Source organism: Notechis scutatus, chromosome 2, assembly GCF_049901735.1.
Source record: "Notechis scutatus isolate UNSWTSFEM ecotype Mainland chromosome 2, rNotScu1.2, whole genome shotgun sequence".
Lineage (NCBI taxonomy): Eukaryota > Metazoa > Chordata > Lepidosauria > Squamata > Elapidae > Notechis > Notechis scutatus.
The window spans coordinates 52,905,776-52,921,150 of NC_142010.1; the positions used below are offsets into that span (position 1 = coordinate 52,905,776).

A 15,375-nucleotide genomic window follows, 5' to 3' on the forward strand; every position below is an offset into this window, starting at 1 on the left:
TCCATCTTACCTGCTGTGTAAATGTCAAAGTAAGTAGGCTTATTAGCTATATTTCCTGTTGTTTCCAAGCCTGGACCTTTGGCTGTTACTTTACTGGCATCTCCCTGGGCTTTATCAACATCTACTTCAAATGGACTCTTTGAAATATGCTGGCCAGCAAACAGAACTGTAACCTAAAAAAAAAATAAGAATGTTCATATTAGATATAACAGACTACTGCAATGCATTTGATAACTGAGCAAAATGTGACAGACCATCTCCTGGCCAATAAAATTTGCTGTGGTCACACAGCATTGAAGTATCTCCAAAGCCATCTCTTTCCATAACCAGCTCATCCAAATTGCTCATCTTAAAAAGACATGTTTAGAGTCCCTGCCATTCAAGAGGCAGTGTAGACAGTGTTTCTGTGTTGAGGACACTTTTCTTAGAAAAGACTCCAATCCTATCCCCAAGGTTTGGCTGGTGCCCATTCTCCCGTATTTTAGAAAGGTAATGAAAATGATGCCTCTGGAGTGTAATTATTGTCAGTAGAAATGTCACCACTGAGAAGAAAATAGAGTTAAGGAAGCATCAACATGGTGCTTTGAAATGAGCACAGGGATGCTGCTAGAACAGGGGTGTCAAACCCAATCCAGCCCACATGGTGCTTAGATCTGGCCCATGGGGCCACCCTGGAAACAGTGAGGGACCAGCCCACGGTGCCTCTGCCAGTGAAAATGGGCTCCCGAACTTGGTTTCTGGCTGTAACAGCCTCCTGCAACTCTCTGCCAGAGAAAATGGAGCTCAGGAGGGCCACACGCAAGTTGCCACAGGCACCCCCAACATGAGTGACATCGAGCAGGCCATGCCAACTCTGGCCACACCGATCCCAGCCCCCCAAGGTCAAACACAACCCTGAAGTGACCCTCAATGAAATTGAGTTTAACAACCCCTATGCTAGAGTCTCCTTAAAATACCTCAAATGTGTATTTTTTTGGGACACTTCTTCCAAGATGAATTAAGAGATGCAGTTTGCACCCATGCCACCTCCAAAGCAATTTTTTGGGTATGGATCTGAAGCACTGAAATCCCTGAGTAAAACCTATATTAAAACTGATATGGTTACATGACTGTAAGGTATCACATTTTTGCTAGAAACAGGCATTTCTTTCCAGTTTACATAAAAAAATGCCCACTGTGGACACTGGATTTGCTATTAACTATTGTGATAATTCACTTAATGACTGCTTCAAAAAAGGCATAAAATCAGTCATGGTCACCTGGTGACCCACTTAAAAAGCCACATGACTTTCAACCGTAATTCTAGATTCAATTACAATTGTAAGTTATGGACTACCTAGAGACATGGCTGAAAAGACATTTAATAGTTTAAATAATAGTGGATGAGGTGAATCTAAACAAATCAAAACCTTTCATAATTTATTTGGGCCAAATTTTACGAAGCCACAGAAATACAAGATAATTTTCTTGGTTTTGCTTCGATGAGATGCTTCATAATTGGTAGATCAAACTATCAAGATGCTGGGGTGGCAAATGTATATTCCAGGAGGAGTTGTTGTTGTGAAGCATAACTATTGCTGCAACCACCATACATTTACAAAAACATTTCTCAGTCCAGTTCTAGTTTTCCTCCCTCCGTACAAAGTCTTCAAACTGCCTTACCTTGTGGAGACCTGTAACTTTTGGCAAGTACTGAACAGCAAATGTCTTGTTCTTGTCATTATCAGGTGTCACTTCGGCCTAAAAAGGAACATTAGCTCAATATTTTCACTAAGAATTGGTATCTAAGCTTAAAATAGCACCTTCAGAAAAAATGCTCCACCACACTGTATCTCTTTCATCGCAAACAACTAGCAGAAATTCTCCCATTGAAACAGAGCCCTCCATTACAGCATCGTTATGGAAGATTATATGAAAGAGCCACTCTTAATTTTCTAGTTAGGGAAGTGTCTAATATCATTTTATAATGCAACAGCCACTGCAAAACTTATTTACTGGATTATTACTCTAGTCTAAATTTCCATCGAAAATGTCACTCAGAGATGCTAATCAGAGTAACAGAATGATAATATGCAAATCAAACCTATATCAATTCTAAATCCAGTACAAATTCACCTTAGCAATCAGGCCAATCTATACGTCAAAAGTGTATTGAAATAGATATGATTTTGCCTACCAACAGGATAACAAAGTGTGTACGCTCTCCCATTATAATTGCTAAATGGCTTAGGACCTGTCTGAATTTTTTTTTTCCATTATGAACATGGTCTAAATATTAAAATCAACAGCTGAAGATGTTCCTAGAGTTTGTTGATATACACAAAAGAGGCTGTGCTCAATCAACTTTTCCTGCGTCCTTCACAGAATGTAAGGAACAATCTTTGGGTGATCTATTTGGCCTCCAGTTTCTCTGCCTTTAGAACTGCCAAACACATCTCTTTTTCCATTATTTTAATTGTTAATTTTCACATTCATTTTTGCATCTTCCTCTATTTTTGATATACTGTATTCTAACTGTGCAGCTGTTTTAAGAATTCAGACAAGACATAAAAACTGAATAAATAAATAGCTTAATACCTGAACTGCAGATACCAAGGAGTGAATCCCAGTTCTTATGCATGCACTCTATTATTCAAACTATGATCCCATGAAACTCATTCTAAATAAATACACTTGTGCAAGATCACCATTTTCCAATTACAAGAAAAAATCTGAAGCAATTGTTTATTCTACCCAAGATCCCACAATAAGCATACCTCTTCTCTGTTTCCTTCTGGATCTTCTATGAAAACCATTACTTCACCTTGACCAGCACTGATAGTATCAACAGTGAAGTTGGCAGGTTGTCTGACCATATTTCCATGAGGTTCAATTCCTGTAAACACATTAAAAAACCATGCTTATGTGTAAAGATATAATTTACTGAATCTTGATACACTCTCAGAATTAATACTGAATTAAATTATCATGACTAATCACCACTGGCAGACAACTTTATGGATGTCATTTAAGTTTGCTTAAGTCATCCAAAATAGTGGCCAGCAAATCTTAGCTTTGCAATGCTCCAATACTCCTGAACCAATAATTCCCATTCTTTTAATGTTTTCTTCTCCCTCACATATCTATGAGATTTCTAAAACAAGTATTTATACAGGCCTCTACATACCCTTTAGTGTCCATAAAATACACAAATTAGAACATAACTAGCACAAGAATAACTGCTGAAAACTGCCTACATATAATTTGCAGTAGGCATGGTCGTAATCCCTGCAGATTGTGATAGCTTTGTTCCTTAAAACAAAGGCATGTTTCCATTGTCTTGGATTATTCTATCCTCAAGAAATCTTGTTTTTTTTCCAGGGAGACCTTTGTCCACTATTCTTTTCATTGTTTAGAGAGTTCAAATGTTCCTCCAAACAAACTACCAAAATATGAGTTCATGAAAAGCTAAATGTAGTTCTCCTACATTTGAAAAAGTCCTGCAAGCTTACTTATAATAAAAACAGCTTATAATATACAATAAACCAACTTATACATTTTCTCAGAACTGTGTATGTGTGTATCTTTTTTTAAAAAAATCTTTCCTTGGGTGATGTGATCTTGCTTCAAATAATACTAATGACTTAACTGTCTCTATGTTTTCATCTACTTTTTCAAGCTAGTTACATCCACCTGTCAGTGATAGAATATAAAGGCTTAAGTCTAGGGACACAGACAATAATCTGCTCAAGAATGTGGTGTCAACATTATAGATACAAAAATAATAGCCTTGCTGAACTGGTTCTCACAGGATTGGGGAATTCATATGAAAGTAGGAGTGCCTTTTGGACAAATTCCACATTTCTGAATGTTAGCAGTGCACCAAACGAACACAATGAAATATAGATGTTTGGCTATATAGTAAGAATCAACTAGCTCTTCCATCAGAGTTATAAATATACCAAGTGTTGCCTATTTATTATTTAAAATTTTTACAGCTGCCCAATTCCAATAGAGTCTGCACACTGTAACAAACAAACAAAAAATCTATAAAAACATATGAAACCTAAAACCACACAGACAAATTCAAACAAAACAAAACAGGGCTCCAAAAAAAACTCATAATACCTTAACACCAGTCCACGGACAAAAGCCAGATTTCGTAGTATCTTACCTCTGCCATATGCTCTTGCCTTCTTTGGATTAAGCTTAGGTTTCAAAGGAGCACCTGGTTTCAGCTTTGCTTTGGGGAACTGTGACAAATAAGTCATTACAGAGTGTTCGTCCACATCAGGATGTATGATTTCTTCAGGAGCGATGACCTAAAAAAACCATTAAAGGACAGTGTTAAGTGGGCCTTCCTCTTCCTTGCCAACATTCCTGCTCCTTAACTATTTGCTTAGCTTTGGAACTATGGTTAACAAAATGCATTAATAAGGGCAAATAGCCTTTTCAAAATTGTACATAAGGGTCTAATCTACCTATAAAATGATACTATTACTGTCATTCAAAATTGAAGAAGTGTTACCAGTTTTACCATACATTTTTAATAATCCATTGTTAGATGAAGTTCAGTGTAATGTTCTGCTGGTTCCTATAAATGTTAAGTCTATATTAAGTCTAACATGTTTAGATATCTAATCACTCCCAGAAGAAAGCAACTATAAATGGCATGATCTGAAATGTACCTAAACACATGCAGTGTCTTTAATCTACTTTAACAACATCTCATTCAGGTGCTATTTAGATAGGTTGGATTACAGTGCAAACATTTCCAGATGAGAAATATTTTTCTCATATTTTTTTCTATTTTTACAATAGAAAGAGAACTGGGCAGCTCTGTAGGCATTCTGATTGATTATTATACACTGATAAGCTATGATGTAACTGAATCCTTTTGTGAACAGAATCAATCTGAAATTTTGACAGAGCCAAAATGAATTTTCAGTTAAAAATGGAATTAGTACTATTTGTAAAAATAATAATAATAATGGTTGTTATTATTGTTAGTTATTGTTATTATTATTAGTATTATTATTGAAAAATGAAGCCTTCAAATTCAAATATATTCTAAAGAAGCTTTCACAAAGTAGCCACTTCTATTTCATGCAATAAGTACATTACTTGCATAAACACATTATTGGGTTAGTCACACTCCATATTCTGACAAGTGAATAATGTTGTTCTTAAGCATTAATCAAATGTGGCTATTTAGTTTATAGGCTACTCCTTAGATATACTGAAGCCTCTCCCTTTTCCATACCTGAGGGACACCTAACCAATCATCTGCTTGCTGCATAGCTTCACGAGCGTTGTTTACAGGCTTCTTAGGATCCCAATTTTCCCAATCTGGGCAGAGACCTGAAGATGGGAATTAAGGAAAAGTTAATTCTTTGTCATTAAAGAAGCATTGCACTTAGTTTCTGCCCCTCACTCCATACTTGAATGGCACCAACTATATCCTAAATTAGAAAGTAGAGATTGCCAGCCAAAGCTTTCAGTGCTGAGCGAAGCGCAAAACCCACCCAAGAGGGAGAAATTGCTTTTACAATATAACAAGTCTAAAGATTCCAAAGCTGGCCGTTTTTCAAGAAACTCTGATGTCGATGGCAACCAGTACAACCACTAATTTCTATGAATCTTTATCAGGCACAAAGGTTTTCTTAGTAAAGAATACAATTTTCATCATGGTTGAAAAACAAGCTCTGAAAACTCATTCCATTGTAGCCTTAGCCACGAAAGTCAGCTAGGTGACTTTGGAACAGTCACTCTCAGCCCAACCCACTTCATAGGGTTGTTTTTGTGGGGAAAATAGGAGGAGGAAGGTATGTTGAATATGTTTGCCACCTTGAATTATTTGTAAAAATAATAAAAAAGGGATACAGATAAATAAATAAAATACACAACTCTCAAACTTTTTGCTTTGGGGGGGGGGGGTAGTCTCCAAAGAACCCAGCTGTCAAACATTAACAGCATGGTTCCCCATTATTTTGGAACAGAAAAAAACCCAAAACAGTAGTGTATATCCTAAAGCCGCCTTTTTTTTAAAAAAATTTGTGACATTAAACACCAACACTGTACAAAACAGTTCTGTTTACATGCAATCTCTCCCACAGCTCGCAGTCCACAAAATGCAGGTTACAGAAAAGTTATTTATGTCCAAGCTCTCAATTATTGTTAGATGTGATGTACAAAGAAAAACCACAGGATGCTTACCTGGAGCACAACTATCAACCAAGGCTCCTAGTGCTTTTCCATCTTGCCAATTTTGGTTGAAGTTTGTTATCGGGAGATATGGGATTTTGTTTTGAATCCATCCCAACAGTCTCTGTTTAGGTGTTTGTTTCTTGGCATCATCGTCTCCTTCATCTTCCCACACGGGCATAGAAATTGAATAATGGAGGATAAGGGTCCATACTAAGCCTAGGATTAGCTTCAAATTTCCATCAACAATGGCTTTACTATCTGAAAAGAGAAAAAGAGAATTGCCATTCCATTAAGTGTCGCGTATATACAGGCAGTCCTCAGGTTAAGAACAAGTTGAATTCCTAATTCTGTATTTAACTTGAATCTGTAAGTAAGTCAGAACTCGTACTTACAAAGAAGCTCTTATTATTAAAAATGGCAGACAGCACTGTCTTTCCTCAAGCTGATGGTCCGCCAAAGCTGCACCATGCTTTCAGGAACTTCTGAAAACAGGCTACATATTAAAAACACACAGCTTCAGTGGTTTGTCAGCTCAGGGAAGGAAAATGCCATCCACCATTTTTAGTAATAGGTAGCCCGTTTGTATCTAGGGGTTGTCTTTTAAGTGAGACGTTCTTAGCCCAGGGATCTTTTCTGTATGTGAAAGAAGGTATTTAGTCTGCTATAATGAATCACGGTCAGGAGCTTGGATTCCCATTGCGCACATGTGGACATCAACCTGACCACAGACTCCTTTCTTGGCATCTGTCAAATCTCCATACCCATATTTCTGATTATTTAACTAAAATTATAAGGAAAGCGAGCACACTGCAAAGCCAAACACCAGTCTCAACCATAACCTTTATTTCCAGAAATAAATATCACATGGAGGCTTTCATAGAAAATAAAAAGTATAGAGTTTTCAGCCCAATGCTTTTTTTGGCTGCCTGCCAAAACAAAAGACAGACTTAAGCTAAGTTAATAGAAAGCATTATGAAGAAAGAGAAGGGGATGAAGAACAACTTCAGTGGGGAGATATTTTATGAATGGCCATGCCCACTATCGCATCCCCTGCGATATATCAATAACCTATATGGGCCCACTAACCAAAAACGGTTTTGAATTCCTAATTTTGATTCAATTTAGCTCAGGCAGGCAATGAAGGTACAAAGTTTAAGCATATTACTGTATCATTTCAGCAGATAGTATATTGAAGACCTACTGACAATTTCTAAGCGATCTGCAAAATCTGCAGCCTGATCCCATTTAACTGATATCAGGATTACAGTGAAACACAAAGTAGATTCTCTTATTAATGTAAAGCCTACCCAGTCTGAACTCTATTTACAATTCAAACAGCACTAAATATATCATCTTTAGCATAATACCTTTTCTCAGAAAGAAAATAATGTTTGTATAGCTTCATGGGACCGTCACGGTAGTGACAGTGGGCAGGAAGATAAGCCTATATTTTTGATAGATAAAAATAAAGAAAGCAAATATTTACTATCATTCTTCCCGAACAATGAATTGTTCCTGAGGCTTAATGTTTCACCTATCTTCCTAGAGGCTCTGGCTTAATATTTAACTGAGCAGGAAGCAGATTGCAAGCCCAAGAGAAGAGAATGAAGAGATGGAATACAGATTTCAAGAAGATTGTCTAACTAGCTAATAATTCCAGGCAATTGCTCTTCTATCAGATTACAATTCTGTTTTGATTTAAATACTGGACCTTGGCTTACAAGAATGAGTCTTGTCCTGCATGAGAACAATGAAGATTACGAATCACTACATCTAAGGATTAAACACAATCACACAAAGGTCTGAACCGATGGTTTTTCAGCTCATGCCAAAGCAGTTATCATTTGAATTTTAACCCAAGGTTTTGAAATTTAATTACAGATTTCAGTGAAAAAAAGTTTGTACGAAATGTTGTTATGGAATAAATGCTTTAAATGGCACAATGCCTAAAGTTTGAGCAACAGAATTCTACTTGCTTAAAACTGTCAGCAAAACTTTTTTTAACTAATTGTTTAAGAACAGAGACAGTGATATCATACCTAAATAAAATTCTAAGCCAAGACCCAAGGCCATCTCACATTTGGTTTCTTGCTGTGTCCAAGTAATTGTCTCTGGGATGTTTGTAGTCATTGTGGGTCCTTGTAGAGACTACTGGAAGTAGGCCAACTTCAGGCCAGAGGTAACTGATTGTTCAAAACCTTTGATAAAACCTCTCTCCCTCATTAATTATACAACTCCCCTTTATAGACATCCAAAGTAGCAGCTATCACCATGCTTTGTGCAAATGAATTCCTGAGGTTAATTATGCACTGTGAGAAGACGTATACTATTTAGATTAGATAGTTAATATTTATCTATATTAACTGCCACTAGCTCTGAAAAAAAATCATTTCTAGGCCTGGAAATGCAAGATTTGAGCCTGGGATCTTTCAAATGCTAAGCATATGTTTGATGCTATCTATTGTTCTTCTGTTCTAAGTAACAGATATGTGGGAGTAGGAAAAATCTAGAATAAGTGATTATTATTAATAGTTTAAATTTCAAGGCTGCTGACTTGACAATTCTGACTGGTCTAGTATGATTTTTGAAGACTGCCTATACAAATCCCTATAGTTTTCTTGTCAAAGTTTTTCAGAAATAGTTTGCCATTGCCTTCTTCTTAGGGCTGAGAGAACTTGACTGGCCCAAGATCACATATGGCTTTATGTCTAGCACTCCTGGTCTCCTGGTTTCTAGCCTGATGCCTTAACCACTATATCAAAATGCCTCTCCAATGCCCATTACCACATCTCTATAGGTTGCTTCAGTGTAGTGAAATAGAAAGCAAGTACAGATATGTTTGATTGCAGGAAATACGACTTCAGCAACAGAGTGGTCAATGTCTGGAATACTCTACCTCAGGGGTCCCCAACCACCGGGCCCCGGACCGGTACCGGTCCGTGGATCATTTTCTAATGGGCCGCCGGTTTGCTGGGCGCCGCCATCTTGTTTCGACAGACATGATATTCTTTGGAATTCTGATTTTTGGGGGGAATCAGCCCTGCCCCACCCTTTCCACCCCCTTTCTTCTCCTCCTTCCCCTCCCCTCGGAGGCCCCCTGAGTCAGGAGTTCCTACTTCCCGGCGTGGCTCCACACGGCTCCAGTCCCGCGTTGCCTCGGGAAGGGAAAGGCAAAAAGAGCCGCGGTGGCGCTTTGCAAAGAGGACTGGCGAAGGCGAAGCGGTTTTGCAAACGATTCCTGGCCGCCCAGATGTAAATAAACGGTTTTTGCCCGGGAAGGCCATTCTCACGAGTTTAAAAGGCTCATGTAATAATACGCCTTTCTCTCTCCCCCCACCCCCCCAACGGGGCGGGCTTCAACAACTCCTCAGGCTGCTCTCGCTCTTTCAAAAGTGTGAGGCGGGAGTCAGTTGCAGGAAAAACCGAGCCAAGGAGCAGGGACACAAGTCACAACCGCAAGGCTAGTGGCGAGAGGAGTGGGGGGGGGGGAAAGAAGACTATTATTCCTGTTATTCTCACGCTGTGGGGATAGTGAGTGGGTGTTTGAGTGGGTGTTCTGTGTGTGGGCGTGCACGTGTGCTGATGCCGGGCGAGAGCTGCCTTTGGGGTTATAGAGCCGCCGCCTCTCACCGAACTACCCATGCTGGACGCAAAAAAGTTCTCCGTGGGGAGGAAAGTGGACCCACGTCACGCCCCGGGTCTCTTGTCCCCCCTCCCCCCCCAGCTGTCAGGTGCCTGCGCGATCAGCCCGGAGGAGCCCTGCCACCTTTAGCCCGCAGCTCGGAGGATATCATGCAGGGGAAGGCGAGGAAGAGCCCGAAAGCACCAGCTGAGGCTTCCATGCAGGGAGGGGTCACTGGGGAAGACCTGGAGGGGAGGTGGGGGGAGAGTAAATGCCTTGTCATGCGTGCTGATGCCGGTACCGGGCCGCGGATCATTTTGTGATGCCGGTACCGGGCCGTGGCACAAAAAAGGTTGGGGGCCACTGCTCTACCTGACTCTGTGGTTTCTTCCCCAAACCCCAAAAACTTTAACCTTAGACTGTCTACTATTGACCTCACCCCTTTCCTAAGAGGTCTGTAGAGGGTGTGCATAAGCGCACCAACATGCCTACTGTCCTATTGTTTCTTTTATTTTTCTTATATATACCCATTTCATGTATTCATAACTATGTATATACTGATACCTATTATCTTGTAAGTGATTGACAAATCAAAATAAATAAAATATTGTGTTCTTAAATGATATTTTGGTGGCCAGTTGGATTTGGAAACCCATAATCTTGTGTGTATGACCCAATTATTGTTGTTAGATAGTAAATTACTCTTAAAGTGCTGTAATGAGAAACTAAGAAATGAATGTAAAACTCAAATCTGGCTACTACAGTTAGTAAGATTTGAGCAATGCTTCAGATGTGATTCGGAAGAAATACGTCAGAATGCACAGGGGTACAAATGCATCATCTGACTTTGTTTCACTAAGACAACTACGTAACGTATGTTTCCAGAACTGTGCAGCTGCAACTTTTGCATAATCCCAGAAAAGACACAACTGCTTTAATGAGTCATAAACTGGAGCTGCATTTGAACTCCAATGCTATCTGAAACACTTCTAAATTAAATCCAAAACATTCCACAGCTCTAATAATTAAATATCTCATGAAGCAACTTGCAATGAACAAGCACTGTGTAGAAATTACAGGAAAAATGTCCACAGATATTAGGTTATGCAAACAAGTTCTTTTCCGGGATTCATGCAACATCATACAACATAGTTTCTTTGCCTTAATTTGAGGCGCAAGATATGTTTGGTTTAAAAAGCTGCCACCAGGTGTGTGTCCATGCACAGATTAAAGCCATTTTTTCATTTCAAATCAAATACGCTGCACAATCTTAGTAAATCTGACCTAATAAGCCTTCACTTGTCCAGGTGAAGTGATCTAGAGATGCTGCCACCTATAGGTTTTATTTTCCAGGTAAGGTTAAGAGCGAAACTTTACAAAGCAGGCAAACTGCAGCTAAGTGTTCAATAATATAACTCCTTCCATTGCAGGCAATAATTTTAATGTTAATGGCTTTGATCTTTTGCCTAATCAATTAAGAGTGTAATTTGCACCCAGACACTATCATTGTTGATTGCAATCTTAAATTACTTAGGCAGCTGAACTATCAGTCTCAAGTTATTAAGACCTAATAACTTGCTTGAGGAACAATGTTTAATTATATTGTAATATTTAATAGTGGATGGAAAAGTATGCTTACGGGGCAGACATTTATCTCTAGGAGATGAAATTCCCTTTGTGGATGCATCTTGGACTCTAATGCAATATTGCAAAGCCTTAAAGATGCCTGATTACAACAGAAATTGCTCAACAGCCAAAAGATACTTTTTAAGTTTAAGGACTGTGACAATTTCCACCCACAAACTGAACTTGCACAATGCTGTGACTCTGCTAGAACACTATAATTTATTGAGCTGTTACAAAGCATAAGAATTTATATCACATTATGAAAAATAGCCAAGAAGAAGAAATGCTGTGACAAACTATTTACGGATGCTTCAATTTGTGAGAAGCCCAGTGTATGATTTATTCAGACCTCCCGAAGATTCTCTTAAACAATGGAAGTATTATTATTTTTTACAGAAACCAATAAAATACTAGGCAGTAAGTGATCTATTTTCACCTCCTTACTTGTTTTTAAATTACAGAGTATCATAGCAGATTGCATGAAATTTTACAGGAAAAATTATAGTCTTACAGTTGTGCAAGAATTGTAAAAATTACATTCAAATATTCATAAACCTTATAATATTCTTTGGTCAAAGCAGAGGCAGGAAAACTTTCCGGAATCAAGAGACACATTTTCCCCTTCATAACCCCAAGTGTTACAACAAAGGTTATAGGACGCACCCTTTGATACTGATGGGATTGGACCCATTCATCACCACCCTATTCATGGGGTTGGGCTAGTTTTAATCCATTCGTTCTGGGGCTTTTATTTTTAAGTGAATACTTTAGTTATGAAAAATCAACAATAGGGTGGGGAATAGGGGAAGGGAGGTCCTGGTGCTACAAGTATGGACTATGCCCTGTTTAGAGGCATGATCTATGGACGGTGATCTAACTTGGTAAGCAAAATAAGCTAAAATGAGTGGGCTTGCACAGGCCTCCACACCATATCACCTGTTAGCTACATGCAACCCACCAAGCAGCCTTGTGTAACCTGCTACTTTTCAAAAACAAATTCACCACCCTCAGGAAGGAACAGCCACTGCCCCACAAAATATATGCTGTTGTGTGCCTTCAATCCTGCTGCTTCGCTAGCCATCAAATACCTGATGGTGCACCACCCTGCAATGGTTTTGAATTTATCACCGTGTCCCTTTCTCCACTACATGTGCAGATCTGATCTACTGGTTGAAGTGCTGGATTAGAATCTGGGAGACCACGAATTGTAGTCTGCTTCAGGCACAAAAGCCAGCTGGCTGGCTTGGGACTCTTAGCCCAAGAAGACACTAGCAAACTACTTCCGAAAAGCTTGCCAAGAAAACTGTACAAACTTCTCTCGGCGGTCATCAGGAGTCAGCAATGCTGTGTAAGAGAAGAGGCTGAGGTAGAACGATTTAATTTCAGGATTCTAAACACAGCACTCATGTGCCCACTGAACTTCAACCCCACCCACTTCTCTGCCCTTCTGTTTACTTTTTAAACATAAATTGTACATACTGCAAAGCACCAGCCTAAAACTTACATTTTATTTCCAAGCTTTCTTACAAAGCAGAAAATGATGGGGGGGGGAGGGGAGTTGTAGCCCAGTGTTTGTTTACCAATGGGCACATTACAGGAGGAGGCCAAAGATAATAAGAATGGATAGCAGGGAATATTGTGCAGAAACGGACTAGAGGGAGTAGCAAATACTGTACCAGGCAGTTAAAAAGCAGCAATTTACCAAGGTAAGCTTTAAATGGCAGCAATTCTATAAATAGCCCAGCCTCTCCCCAGCAGCATTTTTTGAAAGGCTATTCATAACATAGTTTGCAATATTTTAAAAGTGCCAATCAGCTCCTAAAGGTTGGGAATTACTAATTTATTTGGACCATTTGCAGATACCCCTCAACTTACCACCATTCATTGAGTAACTGAAGTTACAACGGGACTGAAAAAAAGTGACCTATGACCGTTTTTCACACTTATGACCACTGCAGCATCCCCATGGTCACGTGATCAAAATTCAGACACTTGGCAACTGACATATATTCAGTGGCGGGCTGCTGGGGGTTCGCAGGGGTTTGGGAGAGCCCCTAGCTAAGATTCTGTGCAGTTCGGAGAACCTCCAAATTCCACTCCCGGCTGGCCCCACCCACCCCTCCCCTCCCCTGAGTCCCCACGCAGCCTGTTTTGGATGTAGATACGTGCAGGGCATGCATGGAGGCTCAGGGAGGGCAAAAAATCGGCCTTCCGGAAGTTCAGGAAGGTTGGAAATAGGCCTGTTTTCAGATTCTAGAGAGCCTCGGAGCCCAGGGAGGCCGTTTTGCCCTTGCGGTAGCTCGAGGAAAGCCTCCAGAGCCCAGGGAGGGCAAACACCCTCCCGCCATGATGCAGGAGGCTGACTAGGCCACACCCACCATGGCCAAGCCCACTCAGCAACCGGGCAGAGAAGCTGCATGTATTTATGACAATTGTGCCGTCCCAGGGTCATGCGGTCACATTTGTAACCTTCCCAGCCAGCTTCTGACATGCAAAATCAATGGGGGAAGCCAGATTCACTTAACAACCACATGCTTCACTTAACAACTGCAGTGATTTGCTTGACAAGAAAGGCCATAAAAAGGGGCAAATCTCACTTAACAACTGCCATGCTTAGCAATAGAAACTTTGGGCTCAATTGTGGTCATAAGTCAAGGCTACCTTTATAAGATATTCGTTTCCACTCGTTAAGCAATTGAGAATAACATTTAAATAAAACAGCAATTATAAAAAAAACTAAATTCAGAACTATTAGATAAATCTGAAGCTGAAACATCAGGAATCACTGATGACAAGGATCTTCATTTTAGCATAAAACACAATAAATGACAAATCCAATGTGGGACTCAATATTATGAGGGGCAGGGTGCTATAGGAGTAGAAATGTGGGCGGGTTAGCTAGGAGACTGTTCTGTCTGGTGCACTATTGTTCCTTGTTACTACAATTAGTGAATTACTTCAAATATAATAAACTCTTTGCTTCCTTCAAATTCCAGTTCTAAAAAAAAGTGTGGAATTAGGGCGTACAGATATTTGCTCCAAGATAACTTTGGATATTATCCAAGCTTTGGAAAACTTGACACTTTTGATGGTAACAATATGTTGTCCAACTCCTAACCTTGAGTTGTTATCTGAGTTGTACTCTCAACTATGATACAACCATGAGTTGTGTAGTCTTTACAACCATGAATTGCAGAGCGTTATGAGCTCCAATTGATGAATTGAAACTCAGCAAATGTATAGTAGATACTTATGCCCAGGGGTGGGATTCAAATTTTTTAACAACCGGTTCTGTGGGCATGGCTAAGTTGGTGGGCGTGGCTTGGTGGTCATGTGACTGGGTGGACATGGCTTGGTGGTCATGTTATTGGATGGGGGTGGCCAACTCAATATCACTCACATCAAGGCACGCATCTCCTCACTTGGCCTCTCATGACTGTGGGGATGCTGCAACAGTCATAAGTGTGAAAAATGGTCATAAGTCACTTTTTTCAGTGCCATTGTAACTTTGAATGGTCACTCCACACAAGCAAAGTACCAGCAAAGGAGAGAGAAAAAACGCCAGAGAAGTTCCTGAGACAGGAAGTCTAGTCCTGCTAGAATGTAATAAGGGTTAACGGAAAGGCAGTTTCTGTAAGCAACACCAAAATATTTTCTTCCTGCCTTCCTTACAGGATTAGGCCAGTAATTTCTTCTAAAAACCGGTTCTCCGAACTGCTTAGAATGTTAACATCCAGTTCTAGTGAATAGGGGCGAACTGGTAGAATCCCACCCCTGCTTATGCCTTTGAACATTAGTTGCATCCTAAAAACCAATGTTAAATATTTACTAAGGGAAAAGTCCCTTGCAGAAAGATTATTCAGGCTGCAATTCAAATAACTCTTTTAAAGATGGTGTGGGTGGGTGTGAGAGAGAGGAAGAGGAAGAGAAAGGGAGGAAAG

At 39.8% G+C, this 15,375-nt stretch overlaps 1 protein-coding gene across 5 annotated transcripts in view; it reads right to left on the minus strand.

The window, feature by feature from the left end:
• The window catches only part of FLNB (filamin B), an 83,282-nt gene that overhangs the window by 47,653 nt on the left and 20,254 nt on the right, over window positions 1-15,375 (minus strand). For all 5 annotated transcript variants that reach the window (XM_087954718.1, XM_026677812.2, XM_087954716.1 and 2 more), the window contains exons 2-7: window positions 6,196-6,444; window positions 5,243-5,340; window positions 4,154-4,301; window positions 2,757-2,875; window positions 1,663-1,740; window positions 11-173 (exon numbers count right to left, since the gene is read on the minus strand). In XM_087954718.1, the coding sequence (XP_087810844.1) occupies window positions 11-173; window positions 1,663-1,740; window positions 2,757-2,875; window positions 4,154-4,301; window positions 5,243-5,340; window positions 6,196-6,444 (855 nt within the window). The remainder of the gene's footprint in view (window positions 1-10; window positions 174-1,662; window positions 1,741-2,756; window positions 2,876-4,153; window positions 4,302-5,242; window positions 5,341-6,195; window positions 6,445-15,375) is intronic.